This window comes from Peromyscus californicus, unplaced genomic scaffold (assembly GCF_007827085.1).
Source record: "Peromyscus californicus insignis strain IS unplaced genomic scaffold, ASM782708v3 Scaffold_8__1_contigs__length_139910024, whole genome shotgun sequence".
NCBI classification, from domain to species: domain Eukaryota; kingdom Metazoa; phylum Chordata; class Mammalia; order Rodentia; family Cricetidae; genus Peromyscus; species Peromyscus californicus.
In genome coordinates this window covers 130,311,700-130,332,128 of record NW_026294606.1, presented here as the reverse complement: position 1 = coordinate 130,332,128, position 20,429 = coordinate 130,311,700, and the positions used below count along the sequence as shown (strand labels likewise).

The window sequence follows — 20,429 nt, the reverse complement described above, 5'->3', positions numbered from 1 at the left end:
AGAACATTGCTCATAACTGCTTTACAAAAAAGTACATAAATTGTAAGGAATATATTATATATTTGTAAAATATTACCATATTTTTAAAGATTTAAATAATTTCTACCAAAGAACCAAGAAAGGAGAAAGAAAAACTGGTTTCTAGATAGTATTTTTTCCAGAGATTTTTAAGTTTTCAAAAATGAAAATAAAATTATGGGAATTTAAATAATTTAGCTAGTAACTGTAAGGAAGATATTTCACAAATATTCAAAGCAGACTTTAATGTATTTTATTTATCTATTTATTTATGTATCTATCTATCTATCTATCTATCTATCTATCTATCTATCTATCTATCTATCTATCTATCTATTTATTTTCGAGACAGGGTTTCTCTGTGTAGTTTTGGTGCCTGTCCTGGATCTTCCTCTGTAGATCAGGCTGGCCTCGAACTCACAGAGATCTACCTGGCTCTGCCTCCCGAGTGCTGGAATTAAAGGCATGCACTACCACCACCCGGCTTAATGTATTTATAAACAGAGTTTGGCTCTTGGCTATAAAATGATGTGGAAAGATTGCACCAAGCCTGTGAATGCAGCCGCTCTGCCTGCTTCTCCCTTTCCTCCGCCCCCTTCTCCCTTTCCTCCGCCCCCTTCTCCCTTTCCTCCGCCCCCTTCTCCCTTTCCTCCGCCCCCTTCTCCCTTTCCTCCGCCCCCTTCTCCCTTTCCTCCGCCCCCTTCTCCCTTTCCTCCGCCCCCTTCTCCCTTTCCTCCGCCCCCTTCTCCCCTTCCTCCGCCCCCTTCTCCCTTTCCTCCGCCCTCTCCCTTTCCTCCGCCCCCTTCTCCCTTTCCTCCGCCCCCTTCTCCCTTTCCTCCGCCCCCTTCTCCCCTTCCTCCGCCCCCTTCTCCCTTTCCTCCGCCCTCTCCCTTTCCTCCGCCCCCTTCTCCCTTTCCTCCGCCCCCTTCTCCCTTTCCTTTGCCTTTCTTTCCTTGCTGCCCATCCTGGGAAGCAAACCCTGCTCTGTGCTCCGGGCTCCTTTGCTGCAGGGAACCCCTCCTCTCACCAGGTTTCCCAGCAGTTCCTTCACACTGATTATGAAAGTCAAAGGCTCCTAATTAATAACCAATTTTCAATTTTTAAGCTACATTTAAGAACAAATATGGAGATAAAATAATATAATGGAGCTTTAGATTTGATTTTTTTTTTCTCTTTAAAATAGAATGGGCTATTTGGTCACTTGGAGTTGATTTTATTTTCTCTCCACTTTTGAGTTCATGGTGTTTGTTACTGCCTTGTGCTTGTCAATGTCACAGAGAAAACTACAGGTAGTGTATTGAATGCTTCCTTCCTACCAAGCATTGTTTTCCTCTCTGCATGTGAGTGTCTCTAAATTTAACCATTTCATAGCTTTGCTTACAAAGTTGATCCTCTTTTCCGACCAAGGACGAAAAACCTGCCAAAGCCACCCTAGTGAGCTGCAAGCCAGGATTTATACTGCGATTGAGTTGATCATATGGGTTGAGGGTCTACTTTTTTGCCTGGTGTGGTTTAGTGATTTATTATGTATGTTAGCAGTCATCTTATAGTAATTCTGAACATATGTAATCATATAAAATCTTTCCTCTGGTTGATCGAGGGCTGGTTTTACATGATCTAGCCTTAAATTTACATAAACTCTCAGGACATGGTAAACCTGCCTTACCTCTGTTCTTATTTATGAAGTAAGAGTAATGAAGTGAGTTTGTTAAGAGCTGCAGAGGCTCTCTATGCCTTCCATAACTGCTGTCCTTGTTGTTACAGCACGGGCTACCAGTTCATCTACTATTCACCGGAAAACACAGCTAAGGCCAAGGAAGTCCTCAGCAACATCAATCAGCTGCAGCCTCTCATAGCAACCCACGCCGACCTGCTGCTAAACTCTGCCAGCCAGCACTCCGCAGACAGCTTGAAGAGTTCTTTAAAGCTGCTCTCAGAAAAAGTAAGATACAAACCTTCACTCTAGTGGGCAAAACGAAATCCCCCAGTCCCATAAGTGTTGCCTTCTGCCTACATCACCTTTCATGGCATCTGGAAATGTAAAAGAGACTGAGTTAAAAGAAGCTTCAAAGCATCGCCACAGGATCAAAATGAATTGGCTTCATTCTCTTTGTGGGCTTCATATGCATTATTTCTTTCTCTGATAGGAAATGAAACCTGTTATTGCCTGGTATATAGTTCCTCTTTTATTGCTATTTTTATTCCTTCTTTTGGTTTATGGTTTGGGTAAGTGAATTGAATTAGATTTTGAAAATTATTTTCTTCTGATAACACATAATTTTATGCATATGTAGTTGTGCATTGCAATGGGGATATCACTTGATTCGAAGCAGAGCCTTAATGTAGATCCCATCAGTGTCAAGGGACAGTCCCTCCATCTCCCTTTGTCTTCTACAGCATTATCAAACAGGAAAAGATTATCAACACTACCAAAAATATGATAGAACCCAAGCTGTGGTTTTTCCAAGATTGGCTTTCTCCATATCTACAGTAAATAAAGTGGTCAGGCCTGGGGCATATGCACAGCAGCAGACTCTGTAGATGATTAGAACTGCTGTATTACACAGAACCAAGGTGAAAATGGGCCAAGCAGAGATCTTAAGAGCAAGATCTTAAATGTGAAGCAAAGCTTCCTAGAGATTACTACTACTGAGCTCATCTGTCACCTGTATGTCCACACTTTTTGTACCCTGTTAGGAGACGTTTCTAATAAATACGCAGTGAAGAACCTGACCAAAGGAAACACTTCTAATAATTCTAGAATAAATCAACACTGTGGTGGTTCTTTGCCTTTCTAAAGACAGCATTTGTAGAGCCTGGATATCATGCATTGCTGTGGTTTTTATTCATCTATGTCCACTGCTACTAAGAATGCTGTACTTAAAATTTTACATTAAATTATTAAATTCTATGAACATTTTACTTCTAGGAGAAAAACTAAAATCCACATTAATTGAAAAATAGTCAATTTCTGTTCAGAAGGGTCAAATGACTTTTCTAATAAATTTAAAAAGAAAAAGAACTCAACACAAGCTCTCTCATTTCAACCCAGTGGCTTTCCATGCTACAACCAATTTGTCTATCTTACAAAGGAGAGAAATGCTTGTCAGATTTTACCAGTAGCTACTTTGTGTCAAAGAAGGAAGGGACTCCAGGCCTTATGCTATTTTATTTAATCTTCACAGTTGTTGGATAAGTATTACCTTTGTTTCTCAGAGGAAAGGTCTAAAAATCTGATAAGGTAAAAAAAACCACAAAGTGGTAAAATTTGAGTCATTCCTAGCAATCAAATAAAGCCCAAGTGATCTATCTACCTATGCCAGATTAATTTATATAAAACAAATGTTTTACATATTTTAATTGATGTTTTTAAATTGTTTTTAACTTGGAAAATTCCTTTAGGACTGGGTGGGTCGGGACAAAACCCCAAAGGTGATTATGTAGAGTGAAGTAATGTAATCTCACTTTGATTCATCTCTCTGTGGGTAGGTGGGTGGAGGAGATGACGTTTTTCTGAGTTCAGCTAAGCAGAAAGTTTTAGGAAATGGTGCATCTGCAGAGTGGTATTTATGTCCTTCCTGTGCACTGGGCAGGGCTGTGTCATTTCACAGATGATGTGCAGCTCACTACAGGGATGGGCGGAGTATTATCACCTCCTTTAATCCACAAGTGCTCCAAGTTTTTCTCAGGTTTTCTGTTGAGTAGACAGGCTTTGTCCACTGATAAATCTCTCCAACCTAGAAACTAACAGGATAAAGATAAGTTTGTAAGCCACACATCCTTTTAAGGATTCATGCCTGGAATTTCAAAGAATTACGAACGTTAACAGTTCCGCATGGTCTTTAAAAGAAGGGTTTAGGCTTAGTCCCTGAGTTGAGCATGAACAATAGTTGTTTTAGAGATATCATAAATCTCAATATAATCTAATATTATGCTGGCATGCTTATGTTTCAGAATTTCTTACAATTCTGTGGGTTAGAGAATAAAAGTTACCTCATTGATAGTATCCTTTTTGTTGTTGTTGTTGTTGTTGTTTTTGGACAGGGTTTCTCTGTGTAGCCCTGGCTGTCTTGGAACTCACTCTGTAGACCAGGCTAGCCTTAAATTCAGAAATCCTCCTGCTTCTCCTGAGTGCTGGGATTAAAGGCGTGTGTCACCACACTCTGAGATAGTATTCACTTTTAAAATAAATTTAAAGTGTTATTTAAGACGTAAACATAATCTTAGAGTTCAAAGGTCAGTAGAATGAAGCAAATTTTTGCAATTTCTTAGCTCTTATTTTTGGTGTCTTTGAGGCAAGAATAGCTAAAATCTATCCATTTTCCACAAATTCCAATACAGAACAGCTTCATATTTGTTTATCATGTGTGTTTGGTCTCAAGACCTGTGTGCAATTTTGTAGCATCTGATTGACATGTCACTCTTTTATTGTTTCTAAACTAATACTTTGGGGGATAGTATTTCTTATTATTTCTGCTTTAGAAATTCATGCTACAGAACATGTAGGAAACATTAGCATCTGCCCGTGCTCATGCTTGCCTGTGTACTCAGCACTGAGCATCTGCACACAGTAGGGGAGAGCTCTGTACAGTAAACTCGGTTGTCTGAGGCAGGCTAAGGACAGCGCACACTGACGCCGAAGGAAGTGTTTGAATCTAGAGCTGAGGTAGTGTTTCTGTTCTTAGGAAAGCATTGGCACCCAGAGATTACGGCGATAGGCCTTATCAATGTCCATAACTCAAGCTAGAGCAAGAACGGATCTCAACTGACTGCATGGCATATTCAGATAGAGGAGTTGATATTTGTTGATTCCAAAGCAGTTCATGCCATCTCTGCTGCTACTGAAAACCATGCTGTGGGACTGTGTCCTCTTCTAAACACAAGACCAAACAATTCATAAAAGCATGTGTGTATATATATATATATATATATATATATATATATATATGTGTGTGTGTGTGTGTGTGTGTGTGTGTGTGTGTGTGTGTGTATAATTTCTGAATTCATACAATTTTCTTGTCCCTGTGCCCAAACCAAGGGGCACAGAGTAGACTATGAATAAGAAAAGCTCTGTTCTCAACAAGAGATTCCAGACCATTGATGGTAATGGTTGTATTAGTAATAATGATGGCAGAGAAGGACGGTGTTTGCCTCAGGATCAATGGAAGGCTTCTTTCCAGTGAGATTCCCAACTTTAACAACTGTATGAGGGAGCTACTATCATTTCCAATATTGGCTGTTGATAATCCCATCAAGTTGTTAGTGTTCTCATTACAAACTAGGGCACAGAAATGTTAAACAATTGTTAGCGCCCACATAAGTTGTGTCTGTAGCTGAAGCTTCTTTGAGCTCATACCACTGTTCAATATGTTTGAATATATGCATGATTTAGTGGACTAAGGAATATGTGTGATGGAGAGCATAAAGGGAAATTTAAAATAATGAATAATTACTGTGTATTTTTGTCCTAGACTACACAAAGTCAGTTAAATTGCATTATGATTTAAAATTTCTTATATATCCGTTTGTGGTATGGGGGATTAGACCTAGGGTCTCACACATGCCAGTCAAACAAATTGCTAGCCCTTATCTTGGTATATCTTCTGATGGGCAGTTGTTCTTTGTAATAACTTATTAGTATATACTTATTAGTATGTGAAGATGCAGCTTAATCACATGCTAATCTAACACACAGAAAACACTGAATTTAGCTAAATAATTCAAAAATAGGTGCAATTTCACATAAAAGTCAGAATTTTAACAAATGGTATGAATGGCCAATATCAGAATAATTTAAAATTGTAATTTTCTTTTCCTTAAAATACAGATAAGACAAAAATTCAAGAAAATTATTGAATGTAAATAAATTCCAAATAAAAAGTAAGGGAAATATAGATAGCATATAGATAACCCATTGATCAGAAATATGAATGACATTGGCTTTCAAATGTCCATCTCTCCCTCCACTCCATAAAAAGTCATTTTTGTCCTGCTCAGCAAAAAGCACCATTGGGCACTTAATAGTGCATGGTACTGTACTTGATGCTATAAGATAAAGTCTATATAGATGTGGCTGTTAACTTTTACAACCTCAGATTTGTATCCAGAATGTTTAAGAAATTACAATGCAAACTTAGAGTCCAAACTCACAGTCTACAGAAGAAATCTGGTACTAGCATCTCTTCAGCCAAGGAGAAGTGTACACCCTATTATGTTCAAAAGAAAATGAAAACTGTTTCCTTCTGAAACTCAAGATATCCTTAAATTTCTTTCTGCAATGGCAGCCTGGTCTCTCAGAAGTTAAACTGATGTGTGGTATTGAAGAGAACACTGTGTTGATACTTAGTTCCTAAGAGGGAGTTTCTCACTCCTCAGTCACTTCAACCGTCCCTAAGTCTGTCTCCTCCCCAAATTGAAAGGAAGAAGGGAAGGGGAAGGGAGGGTTGTTAATGGTTGGTAAAAGCAGATGTGGAGGGCAAAACAGAACTCCAGAATTACTTCATTAAATTCAGTTGAAACTTCAGGGTTTGAATTTACTTTCTGCTTTCCATAGTCCCTGTCAAATTGTAAATATTTAATTAGTGAAATGTTATACAATGAAGAATTGTGTTTATTGGTAAACTGAGGAATAGAAAACACAAAGAAAACAATATTAAAGACAATATTAAGCATTTGACTTGCATATGAAGCACCCGGTGTGAGAAGATATTGCATGTGATGTAGATACATAGATACTCCTCCTCAAGAGGGACGCTGGTCAAATGGGTCCCATGCTTTGAAAGTAGAGGACGAGGGGTGATCCTTGTGCATGCCCAGCTTACTTCCTAAGGCTGTAGCACAGGAGAGAGGGTATGAACTGTATTTCTCAAAGAAAAGACAGGAACTAGACTTTGGGAATTCCGAGTTGGCTAGATTCACAGAGGCTAGTTTAAGGAAGATGAGACTTAACATAGAAAAACTCTGAAGCTCTATAAATGAGTGTGTTTAAGATTTGTCTGACCTATGGATGCTTATGAATAAACTGTACTTGTCCAGGGAAAGAAACACCAGACATTAGCCAATAGAACTTTCTCTGTTCTCAAACAGTGCTATGAGTATTTTATATTCACACAGCAAAGGGAAAAGACTTACTCAGTGTTTTCTGAATAGAGTCCTCAGAAAATTTGGGTCTGATAGTTCAGCTAAAAGAAAATTAGATTATGAGGTGTGGTTAATCCACATGAACAAAGCTTTAAAACAAGGCTTGAGAGGGTCTCATTTATTTCAAGTAAGCTAAAGTTGCCTCAGAACAACACAGTCTTTAAAAGAATACAACAAAAATTGAGAAATTGATAATATAAAAATCAAACTGTATGCCAATACATAAACAAATACCAAACTTGTACTGAAAACAATTGCTGGAGAGGTGATTTAGTGGTTAAGAGCACTAACAGCTCTTGCAGAGGACCTGGCTTTGGTTTCTAACACCCACACGGTAGCTCACAAATGTCTATAGCTCCTTCCAGGGCACCTCATGCCCACTTCCGGCTCCACAAGCAAATGATACACAGATGCCTTTATTAAAGTAACATTCTTTGTCTATTTAAATAAATAATGTTTACTAATTCTTTGATAACCTTATAAAATGTATTTTGACCTTATCCAGTCCCCAAAAGAGAAATATTGAAAGGATAGACTAATGATGAAAATACTATTTACTGTATATTATTGTAAATATGAGAAACAGGATTTTAAAAAGATAATGACAAAAATATAAATGTGTCATGTTTGAGAAGACATTGTTAAGTAAGTAAAAGGTGGGGTCTGGAGAGGTGGCTCAGCAGTTGAGCAAACCAGTGGCTCTACCAGAGCATCGTGGTTCGGGTTTCAGCACCTACATCTGCTGCATGCCATGTCCTGAAACTCCAGATTCAGGCTATCTGACACCCTCTTGGGCCCCAGTGAAACTGCCCTCATGTGCACAAATCCACACCAGACAGACAGACAGACAGACACACATGTGTAATAGAAAGTAAAGAAGATGGAAAAGTGAAAAGGGACTGGTCAGATGACTCCGAGAATTAAGACACCTGTGGCCAGGCCTGGCATTCTAAGTTCAAGTTCCAGGACTCACGTGGTAATAGGAAAGAAAAAATTCCTGCAGGTTGTCTTCTTAACGCGGACTGTGAGAGACCAGCTGCCACCATCCACTCAGGGAAATAAAAGGAATGCCTCGGAGTAGCTAGGAGTAGGAAACTTTTTCATCTGAGGGCAATTAGGAACAAGTTTTAATCTATCTATGACTGGTGAAATAAGGAAACACACATGCTTTCTGATGATAACTTTCTCTTTTTCTTCATCTTAAAAATGGTCTGTGACTCTTTCTGTCTCCACACTGCTACATATCTCCACATCTTTACATACATACACTTTTCACATGGCTACACATCTTTCTTTTACATACATTTCTCTTCTACATCTCTTTTCTCTACAGCTTCATCTGTCTTGCCTGCACACGTCAGAAATCTCCACACAACCACAGCTGAACATGTCATTTACACAGCTCTCTCCCCATACAGCACTTACACAGTTCCTGGGCACAGCTCCTCTACGAACACAGCAGCAGCCCTTTCACACAGCTCTCTCTCACACTCACTCACACACATACTTCTAGATTATTCACTCACTCTTTCCATTCAGTCCTTCACACTTCTCTCATGCTTCTTCCTCTCTCACTCAGCACGCACACATACACACACACACACACACACACACACACACACACACACACACACACACATACACACACACACATACACACACACACACATTCTGCAGCAGGTCTCACAGCTCTACACAACTGTCTGTAGCTGGAGTTTTCCTGCCTGGCCCACAATCAGGACAAATCTCTATCACCCGCCAGTCCCACAGCCGCTCAGACCCAACCAAGTAAACACAGAGACTTATATTGGTTACAAACTGTATGGCCGTGGCAGGCTTCTTGCTAACTGTTCTTACAGCTTAAATTAATCCATTTCCGTTCATCTATACCTTGACACGTGGCTCGTGGCTTACTGGCATCTTCATATGCTTTTTCTCATCGTGGCGGCTGGCAGTGTCTCTCTGACTCAGCCTTCCACTTCCCAGCTTTATTCTCCTCCTTATCCTGCCTATACTTCCTGCCTGGCCACTGGCCAATCAGTGATTTATTTATTGACCAATCAGCAACACACTTGACATACAGACCATCCCACAGCAGCTGTCTGTCTCCACACTAACACTGTTGCCTCACAGCCAAACTCTGGACAATAATGTTACATTTTCAGGGCCCTACCCATTCTCAAAACACAGGATAAGTCACCGAGTTTCTCTTAGGCAAGCAATGTCCCATTGACCCATGCACATAGCTCTAAGTTGGTGAGGGGTCCCAGACAGTAAACAACTGGCTGATCCTTGAGCAGTCAGGGTACCTGTACAAAGGGAGCTACTGCAAGGACTCTGTCTTGATGTAAACAGCCTGGCCTTGATTTAGCAATAAACAACACCTGGGAGGTAGTCTTTGTGTATTTTCTGTAGGGGCAGCTTAGTCTGTTTTGGGCTTGTTCTAAGGTCTTTGCAAAATGTGTAAAAGGCTGTCTTTGAAACTGAGAATATTGTTACTTTCCTGTGTCAGTAAAGAAGAATATTCTGGTAATATTTCTGTTCATCAGAATTATAAAGCTTAAACAGAAATCCACAGCTAAATGTGTGCCCAGAGATGTAAAACACACTACCAAAAGCTGTGGAAAGCACCCCACAGCTGTTCTTATAGGGATGTAGAATGGTGGCACGTGAGAAAGTTACAGGCAGAAAAAAAACAATTCCATAGCCAGTGACCCCATGCCTCTGCCAGGTGGGGCTCCCCATCAGGGAATTATCCGTCTGGTGGGTCAACTTGTCAAACACTAGTTGACACCTGCTGTATATGCCCATGGTCCTCATCATCCTCTGACCTCCAAAAGTTCCCATGGTCCAAGTGTCCACACACATGTATATGTACATACATACATACATACATACATACATACATACACACACACATATACACAATAAATAAATAAATAAATAAATAAATAAATAAATAAATAAATAAATAAATAAATATTTGATTAAAAGCAAAAAAATAGAAAAATCAAGTCATGAACCTGGTAAAAATATGTGGGAAATATATGTCTCATAAAGGTCCTGTATCAGAATATATAAAGTGCTCATGCAACTTAATAAGACAGCAACCAAATTAAAATGGAAAAAGGTTAAAAATGCACTCCACCACAAAATATATGTGAGTGATAAGTAAGTACATGCAGAGTTTCTCAGCATCATTTCTCAGCAGAGAAATGCAGATGAGATTCCACTAACCACATATTGAAATAGGAAATTCAAATAAGATTCCACTAACCACCTATTGAAGCAAATATGGTACATGTAGATGAAGAAAAGGAGAAGTAAAATCCTCCTTCACATAGCTCTGATATCCAGGCACCTAACTGGTATGTAGTTCTTTGTCCAGTGGTTTATTCTCTGGGCTGGGGAGGTGGCTCCGTAGGGAAAGGGCTTGTGGTGCAAGTGTAAAGACCTAGGTCTGGATTCCCAGAACTCATGTGAAGCAGGGCACAGAGACACAGAAATAGAATTCTAGTATCCTACAGTGAGGTGGAAAGTGGACCGGAGGATCTCCTGAAGTTCACAGACCTGACATCCTCCTGAACACAGTGAAAACAACAGAGAGACCCAATCTTAGACCAAGTGGACTAGGTCGAGGCTCCTCCTTGTCTTCTGACGTCTGCACATGTGCCCTGCTCTGCGCAGGCCATCCCTACAGCAACAGAAAGGCAGAGTGGGAATGTATATTTGCCTTTCTGGTCAATATTGGGCATCACGTTATGTCAGTCACGTTTCCGGGAGACCTTACTAAACATACAAATTCTGATCCATTATTCAGTGCTAAGACTCCATAGTTTATATTTTAATATTTGTGGCTTTTAACTAACATCCTGGGAAAAAAAAGAGAGAAAACATTTGAAAAGTAAATCATCCCATAAAGGTTCTGTGGCAAGTTGTTTACTGGATTGCGGAAAGGAGATTTACTGTGGGTGTAAAGACAGGGTCTAAATCTTAGACCATTACTGGGAGGGTTTAGCTAGGAGAAACTGGTCAGCAATCCCACATAAAGAAGTCGAGGAAAAATACTCCAGGAATTTGCATTGTGGGTTGCTAAAAGCAATGATGTCATCGGGTGAAATATCTTAGAACACAACCGAACAGAAACAAAGCAAGAGCGAAATCCCACTTTGAATTCAGATTGGCACTGAACTCTTCCTGCAAAGACCTTAAGTTGCTGAAGATTGTTCAGTATGTGCATGGAGACGAGTTTCAGAGACCTGAGTATAATGATGGTAATTGAGACTATAAGGGAACGTTATGTCACCAAGAGAGGGGAAAAATGCTTTTGAGAAAGTGATTTAAGGTTCCTGGTTTCCCTTTCAGTGTCGAGAATGACCAGGATGTAAAGAGGCACAAAAGGGAAACATAACAAATTCAGTCAAAAAAGAGGATTGTAAACAGAAGAAAAAAATTTACACTTTATTTTGAACTAAGACTTTCACAGGCTGAAAGTTCTATTTTGTATAAACTGGGAAATAGTTTATTCAAGGTCAAATACATGATACATAAATGCCTGGGGTGTCTGTAACTTCCTGGCTGCTCTGTATAATTTTCCTTAAGAGATTTTGAAAAATATCAGTATAACAATGGTAGAATATAAAAATATTTTCTCTTTGAAATAAATAAATCATTTCAAATATAAAATAAATGGAGATTTTCTTGCTGTATAAATTACTATTAAAATAACTGTCACCTATTTATGCCACCAGTTACTTCTATATTACAAGTGCAATGACCAGATTGCACCTGTAATTCATTGCCTTGAATTTATTTTCAATGAGAATGAAATTCTAAAAAGAATAGATTGAGTTTGTTGCATTCTCTAGTGGAAAAGAGTAGTCTTAAATGAACATATCCTAACCACTCTCCTGTCATTAATATTCAGAAGCCTAGGAAATTTTCTTCAGGCATTCCCAAGAGAAGTAATTTTTAGTAGTTTTAAACTTTAAGATAATTCTGTGTTTTGCCTTGAAGAGTAGTTGTATGGAAATACGAATTTCAAAAAATGCCATAAGGGTAAAATATTTCACTTCTAAGATAGCATTTTTCTTTCATTTTTAAAAATTCTGAAACGCATGAAATAGATCATCCTCAGGTTCAGAGTTTATCCTTTCATCATTAAATCAACATTTTAAACGAGTTATTTGACCTACCCTTATGACAACATTTAGACAGCTTTGTTGTTTTCTCTTAGTGTGAGCTGAGTGAAAAAGGAAGAATGTTTCATGGAGAGCCAATGACTTACCCAGGAACAAGGTCATAACATCCCATGAGTTTGACTTCCCTAGTCTTCCTTACACTGTTCAGTTGCAAGGATAGCAGTATGCAAATGGATTGGGATGAAGTCACCTATAATTTCCTGAACCTACCGTTTTGATCATAAATCATCTAACCTCTACTCATCTTCTATAATGAGCAATGCTTATCAAGAAAACTAAGGCATTTTCCCCAGGCACATGGATCTTGCAAATGGAATATTTAGATATTTTTTGATCAGATGTGACTCTGCGTGTGCAGGTTTCAAAAGATCCAGAGAACTTCCAATGATCCAGATAAAATTTTTCATAGAAACAGAAAGTTAAAGCTGAGCTCTTATGGTTTTTGTATAAAATGTTATTACTTTGTATTAGCTCTCTAAAAGAAGTCCTGGTTGTAAAAAGAGTCTGCAAGACACTATTGCATTATCTTCCAAATGAGATTTAAATAAATGAAGTAGAGATTCTGTGTGTACATGTTTGGGGAAAATGTGATCCCAAGTACAGTAGAAGATTCTAGTTGGTGTGAACAGTCATGCCTCTCTGTAGTTAGGAATTATGTAAGTATTGCAGAAAAGTGATCCCAAGTACTGAAGAAGGTTCTCATTGGGGTGAACAGCCAAGTACTGTAGAAAATTTTAGTTAGTGTGAACAGCCAAGCATTGTAGAAGATTCTAGTTGGTGGTCTAATCTACCATGCCTCTACGTGGTAATTATGTAAGTATTGCAGAAATTGGAGCTGTAGGAGCAGGAATGCAGAGGCGTCTTGCTGTTGTTCAAACAGTAAATCAAAAGAATGTATTGAAACTAGCAAGGAATAAAAAGTTTGGTAACCTGAAAGGGAATAAATTAACATTTTTAATAATTAAATTAGCATTAATGGGTATATCCAGGCTATGAGAAATTATGTAAATAGCATGTTTACCCGTTTTCCTTTATGTACACTGACTAGATGGAGTACTATTTAGTTAATTTCTTCATTATTATTTGTTCTGCATTTTCCATTGTCATTTCCCCACTTATTGCATAAGTGAATACTCACTGAGCTTTTCCATTATAAGCTGGCTGACTTCTCATAATTTATTCTAAAGTATTTTCCAATTGTTAGTGTTTTATATTTGGCTTTTCACATTTATTGTTTTCTTACAAAGTAACTAATACATTTGTTGAAAGTTGACAATAGTCAATGAATTTTTACATCAATAATAATTCCATGGGCAACTTGTAGTAGGGAAATTTAGTTCTGACGCGTAGATTTTCAAAATGTGTGGGGATGCAGATTGAGGGAAGAAGGGCACAGATATCTAGACTGCTTGCAAGTGGTGGTTGGGGTGGAATAAGGAAGGACCGCTGAGCTTGTTAGATAACTCATAACCAGCGTTATTTGGACTGACGATGAGCAGTGTGTTAACATTTCTTTCTTTTCTTTTCTCTTCTCTTCTCTTCTCTTCTCTTCTCCTCCCCTCCCCTCCTCTCCCTCCGCCTCTCTCTCTCTGTCTCTCTCTCTGGTGGTGTGAATGAGAACTTCCCGCCTAGGCACATACATTTGATACTTAGGCCCCAGTTGGTGGATCTGTTTGGGAAGGGTTTGGAAGAGATGTGGCCTTGTTGAAGGAGGTGTGTAACTGGGAGAAGGCTTTGGCACTTTAGAAACCCATGTCTGTCCCTTGGTTTTATACTGAGATGTGAACTCTCAGCTACTTCTCTCACGCCAGGCCTGCTGCCGTGGCTTTCGCCCTGACCCTCGTAGACTCACCTTTTGAAGCTGTAAGCCCCAAACAAATTCTTCCTTCTGTAGGTTGTCTTGGTTATGGTGTCATATCATAGCAATAGAAAAATAGCTAATACAGTTTTATATCTGATTAATGAAGGGTCAACCACAAGGTCTGTTTCAGCTCTAGAATGCTATGATCTATTGAAATAAAGAAAATATACAGATATAATAAGCAATTTTGTACTTATTTGCATAGGAATTACCTGAATCTCTTTAATTACTGACATTCACAAAAAGATACAGAGAAAATTTACTAAGCTTGAGTTAGCCAAGGCACAGTTGGTTGGATTTTGAGAGTAGACTAAGAAACAATTACTTTGTAATGTAGCAATGATAAAGTTAGCATTATCTGAGGTTGCTACATTAATGGATGATGATATCAATAACTCTCAAAAAATAACACTTGGGTAAAGACGCTCCTTCTGACTACCAACTATGAACATATTGGTCAATTCTGCCTTATTGCTAGTCTTTGAATACACTGTTAGGTCACAGACATGTTAAGTTTACTATATTAAAGAAAAACAATTACTACATCCTTCAGTCTATTACAGCGTGAAACTATTAAACATTTGATCAGGAAATTGCAAAGTACAGCTGTAAAACTCTTTACTATTGGTAAGCCATCATTACTCTAGCACTTCCTAAGTTTTTAGCTCTAGATTGTAAAATCTCCCATGCCAAGTTTCACCCTAACCTCATTAACACTGCATTACTGCCATAATGTGGTGAAGGAGACAGTTTGGGGGACAATAATGAATTATAAAATAGCAAATATTTTCATAGGGAAGGCTGATCTTTTGTCTCTTCTGTTGAGATCTTTCCATGGTGTGAAAGCACTCTGAATATTTTTTTGTAATGCCGCTTTTCCCCCTGTGGTCTTTACTCCTGCTTTAAATATAAAATAGACATAGCATGATCGGACTTTCTTTGGGGCTGTTTGAGATTGCGTGAGAGGTACAGCAGGTAGTTGTTGAAATGATTATCCCCAGTGAAATCTGTCTCCAAAGACTGTGGAGCTCAAAGAGAAGCAGTTGAGGAGACAGATGGTGTTTATAGTGCATTTAAAACCTCAGCGTTTACTTTAAAACAGGACGACTCCAATCCTTGGCAGGATCCCAAAACCAAACTATTTCCCATTGATTGGTATGAATCACTCTCCCTCCTTGGTGCCTTTGCATTTTCCACACACACGTTACTTAAGTACCAACAAATCTGCAATTGACCTTTTCACAGCTCTGTACAGAGATGCCTACCATGGGTTTCTAATCCTCATCAATTTCTTTCCAGACTGAGCTTTTTGTACATGCCTTCAAGGACCAGCTGGTCAGGAGTGCTCTTTTAGCTCTCTACACGGCAAGGCCAGGAGGCATCCTTAAGAAACCGCCATCTCCCAAGGACAGCACAGAGGAGACTTGTCCCCAGGATGAGGCCCCTCAGCTGAGAAGGCAGGACTCCATTCCACATCATTCTGACTATGATGAAGAAGAGTGGGTAAGTCTTCTCACCTCATTTACTCTCATGGTTTAGCCCTAAGAAGTACAGCAAGCGTAATAAGAAAGCTCCACTTCTCCCAAAAATATATTGGAACCCAGTCAAAAACACAGCTGTGCATAGATACCCCACACTTCTCCTTAGGAGAAAGTTGCAGGTGAAAGTTGTATTCCTGATCACAATTATTTGCTATAAATATGTATGTTATCAAACAACCAAGAATAAGTCTTGACTTTCATTACTAAAAATGCAAAATCCTATAATGCCTTTCCTTATTCACTTCCAAACTAAAGTTTTAAAAATTTTTCAGGAGAAGAGTGAGAATCAACTGGGCAGTAGTGGTACATGCCTTTAATTCCAGCACTTGAAAGGCAGAGGCAGCTGGATCTCCAAGTTTGAGACCAGCCTGGTCTACAGAATGAGTTCCAGGACAGCTAGGGCTACATGGAGAAATCCTGTCTTGAACCACCCCATCCCCCAAAAAAGTCATGTCAGCTGTAGCAGAATACAAGTATTTCCGCTCTTGCTAGGTAGAGGTTTACTCATATGCATATTCTAAGAAACTTATTCATGTTTAAATGAGAGTGAACATGAAGATTTCTTAATTCCCACCGTCTAGTGAGTCTGTGATTAAATAGATGGTTGCAGGGCTCCAACATCATATCCCCTGTGTATGCACGTGCATAATTACTGGAGAAGGTAAATTAACAAAGGAAACAAAGGTGTGAAAGGAACTCTAGTAGAGAAGAAGAGGATGGGAGGAACAGGAAGGGGGCAGAGGTAGGAAGAACAGTGTGTTATTGATCATCAAGTGCCTCTGTGGTATATGTATATATGTGTGTGCTCACACACATGTGTATGCATACTGGTATCCCTTTGTTAGGTCACAGGCTCAACAAAAGAAGTGTGCTAGCTGCACTACATGTTAAATTTTTAGTTAGCAATTCTTTTCTTATTAGCCTGGAATTTAAGAGTATTTAGGATGAGGTGTTTGAGAGATCCAGGTCTCTAAAACAGTGTTTGAGGGTCCATGAGACAGAAACTGATCTTTCTTTTGATAAAATTTCGACCACAGGAAACCCACCTACAGGCTTCACAAGGTATGTGCTGAGTAAGTGTTGTTGCTGCTGATGAAGTCTGTGTTTCCCACACGACAGCATTTCAAAAGAGCAAGTTAGATATTTCTTCAATTTAATTTCCCCTTCCTCAGTTCATTCACAGCTCCAAGATGTACATACCTCTTAACCTCTCTGAAGTTCAATTTCTCAGCTGTAAAATAAAAACTGTATCTGTTCTGCTTAGCTCTTAGGATGGATGTACAATAAGTGGTTTATGTGTAGGTGATTCTTTACTGCCTGGACAGGCCTAGTCAGCTTCAGTGGTGGTGTATTGATATGTGCTTCTTGGTTAAAATATGTGGCTTATAGTCTTATCATGACAACCAAATCTATCCCTGGAGACCTCTAGCTGTGATCTCTCTATATACATATATATGGTATCCATAATATATATGAATATATATACATAAATAAACAAGTCAGATATATATAAATAATCAGACACACATATGTATATGTCAGAGATATATGTATATAATAAAATATGCATTGTGAATTTCAAAAATTTGAGTAGACATATAAAAGAAATTACTTCACTTAATTAACTAAACAAATTTAAGCTTTTGAGAAATAATTACCATTTTTATCCTGATTCAAGTAAAAACCTTGAAATAGATGTGCTTTCTTTTCATGATTTTCCTCCACTACTTTGTGATCCCACCCACAAAGTCCTACTTTTCCTACCACTTAAAATGGTCCCTCCCCCTTCTTTCTTCCTCATTTTCTTTCTTTTTTTTTTTTTTTTTTTGGTTTTTTGAGACAGGGTTTCTCTGTGTAGCTTTGCGCCTTTCCTGGAACTCACTTTGGAGACCAGGCTGGCCTCGAACTCACAGAGATCCGCCTGGCTCTGCCTCCCGAGTGCTGGGATTAAAGGCATGCGCCACCACCGCCCGGCCACTTCCTCATTTTCTATTCCAGAGATAATTTTTGTGGTCTTCAGTCCAGCAGATATTTGAAATGGAAAGATTAGCCATGTTTGGTCCTCACCTGAAGTTCAGAGACTTAGGGGAGATAAAACATTTTAACAGATATAAAATGTTGAAGCAAAGGCCGGGATACTGTGTGATAGCCTCTGGTAGTAGGATTTTATTCCACCCAGTTTGAATTCAGGAGTGTCTTGTGGTGCACGAAGAAAAGACAGAGGTGTGTCATTGGTGGGAAGTTTTACAGAGAGCCTTTTTCTTCAGTCAGAATTGGTATTCTGCCTGATTCACTACACTGCACACTGGGAGCCCCTGACGACACCCTAGGGCCTCCTAGAGCCCCAGCATATTCAGAAATCTAGAAGACAAGTGGCTATTGTATAAGGTAGCCTTAGAGGTCTACACAGAATAGTGTAAGAGTGTGGTAGTCAGAGTGGAGGTGGGCACAGGAACAGAAGTTAACCATTCCAGAGAGGGAACAGAGTGTTTGACCTCTGTGGAGAGAGGTAGTGGCTATGGACACAGCACGCAGCTATATCTGATTGTTATTCATTTTACTTGTTTTTCTTTTAATTGATGAAAGTTTACCTTAGCTGTAATGGAAATAACCATTTGGAAAGTAGAGGTGGACGTGGACAACTCTAGACCCTCCTAGAATACAAAATAGATTCACTTCTCATCTGAGGAGTCTGCAGAGAAACCTTTTCTTCATCTGAGACATACGAAGGACCTGAAAGGGCTTTGGTGAGGTGGTCTGGTGAGAGCCTTCTGCTGAGAGAAGGACATAGGGAAGATGGAAGAAGGGAAAGGAGAAAGCTTAAGACCTGAATGGGTGCAATTTTAGCAACATTTGGAACAATAGTCAGGATTTCCATCCTTAAGGAACCAGCCAATGGTTGGCATAGTTCTCTGTTCATCACAGGCCATTCTCTGTAAAGGGTAAAGGCTTGTTGATTGTTTCTGCAATTGATAAAGTGTCTTCCATGTTTCTTTTGGTTTTCATTGTGGTAATATATTGTGTACCCTAATAACCTTGTCTGAGGATCAGAGGACAGAGCCAGCCACTAGATTAGACACAGAAGTCAGGCAGTGGTGGCACACACCTTTAATCCTAGCACCTGAGATCTCATCATGCCTTTGCTTGGGAAGCACACATGCCTTTAATTCCAGGAAGTAATACGGCAGGGCAGAGAAAGGTATATAAGGTGTGAGGAAACAGGAACTCACTCTCTTTAGGCTGAGGATTTTGTAGAGGTAAGAACTAGTGGCTGACTGTTCTGCTTCTCTGATCTTTCAGGTTTCACCCTGATATCTGGCTCATCATTTTTACTAAAAGACAATCTAAGATTTGAACAACATTTCATCTTGAGCATGTTTCGGTGTCTCCCTGCACATCTTAAGAATTTCCTCCAGAAGTCATTTTTTTCTTGAAATCATAGAAATAGTTCATGTTTAATACAAGTTTAATGCAGTTAGAAGGAAACTGCCACTCAGTAAATTTTCTCTCCTCCAAATGTTTTATTTTGTTTATAAACCATTTTTGTGAAGGTCATATAGCATTCTTGCAGATTTTTCTCAGCAATCACTTTCTACTAGAAAGATTCCTCTGTCAAGGGATTTAATATCCTTAAAATAATTCAGCAGTCACAGTAGCCATGCAACATATTATTTTCAAAATGTTCTTCACCTCTGACCAATGGAGTAAACCTGAAGAAAATGTAGAGAATTGAAATGTCTTTAGATGTAATGCTGGTATATGATTTGGATCATAAGCTTCATCATTACAGCTCTTAATTTTTTTGTTAGAAAAGTATCAGTATTGATGACTAACATAGTCAAATTCTGAAAGTAATTCCATGTTCAAATGAATGTAATCAGGTTTTGGTGACATATGAAGATGTCCTCTGACGACTTTAGCTGACTTGGATTTGAATTTGAAGTTACACTGGTCCCTTTGCTAGAAATACCACTTGTTTCTCTTAGTTCCCACTCATTCACTGTAACAACGCTTAGTTTGAAGCCTACCATTTCTTACAATAAACATATGGGAAGTGAATACATCTTTGTTGCTCAAATTTTAAATGGTCTTTTAATAATAAAACCTGGAGCCAGACATTGGAGTAAATGCTAAAAGATCAGAGAGACAAAGGAACAAGTCACTGCCATGTCTCACCTCGCAAATTCAATGAATCCTCTGTTTGAATGTCCCTGAGTCCTCAGCTGAAAGATGTCCTCTCAACCAAAAGCCTTCAGCCAAAAGAGCCTAGCCAAGAGGCCACTATCAGAAAGTGCTTCCTCAGTCGAAAAGCCTTTAGTTCCTGTATCCTCACGCCTTACATACCTTTCTCTGCCCAGCCATCACTTCCTGGAATTAAAGGTGTATGTGCTTCCCAGTATTGGGATTAAGGGTGTATGCCACTACTGCCTGGCTCTGTTTTCTCTCCTAGACTGAGTCAATCTCATGTGGTCCAGGATGGCCTTGAACCCACAGAGATCCAGATGGATCTCCACCTCCCAGTGCTAGGATTAATGGCGTGTACCACCCCTATGTTTAATCTTGTGGCTTGTTCTGTTCTCTGATCTTCAGGCAAATTTTATTACGGTACACAACATATTACCACACATCTTAGTAAATTCCTCTTGACTTCATTTTTATGCATCTAAC

The 20,429-nt window shown here is 39.1% G+C and overlaps 1 protein-coding gene across 10 annotated transcripts in view; it reads left to right on the top strand.

Moving 5' to 3' along the window:
• Nucleotides 1–20,429, top strand: part of Inpp4b (inositol polyphosphate-4-phosphatase type II B) — a 789,997-nt gene that overhangs the window by 594,860 nt on the left and 174,708 nt on the right. For all 10 annotated transcript variants that reach the window (XM_052726853.1, XM_052726856.1, XM_052726854.1 and 7 more), the window contains 2 exons: nt 1,783–1,960; nt 15,520–15,723. In XM_052726853.1, coding sequence (XP_052582813.1) covers nt 1,783–1,960; nt 15,520–15,723 — 382 coding nt within the window. The remainder of the gene's footprint in view (nt 1–1,782; nt 1,961–15,519; nt 15,724–20,429) is intronic.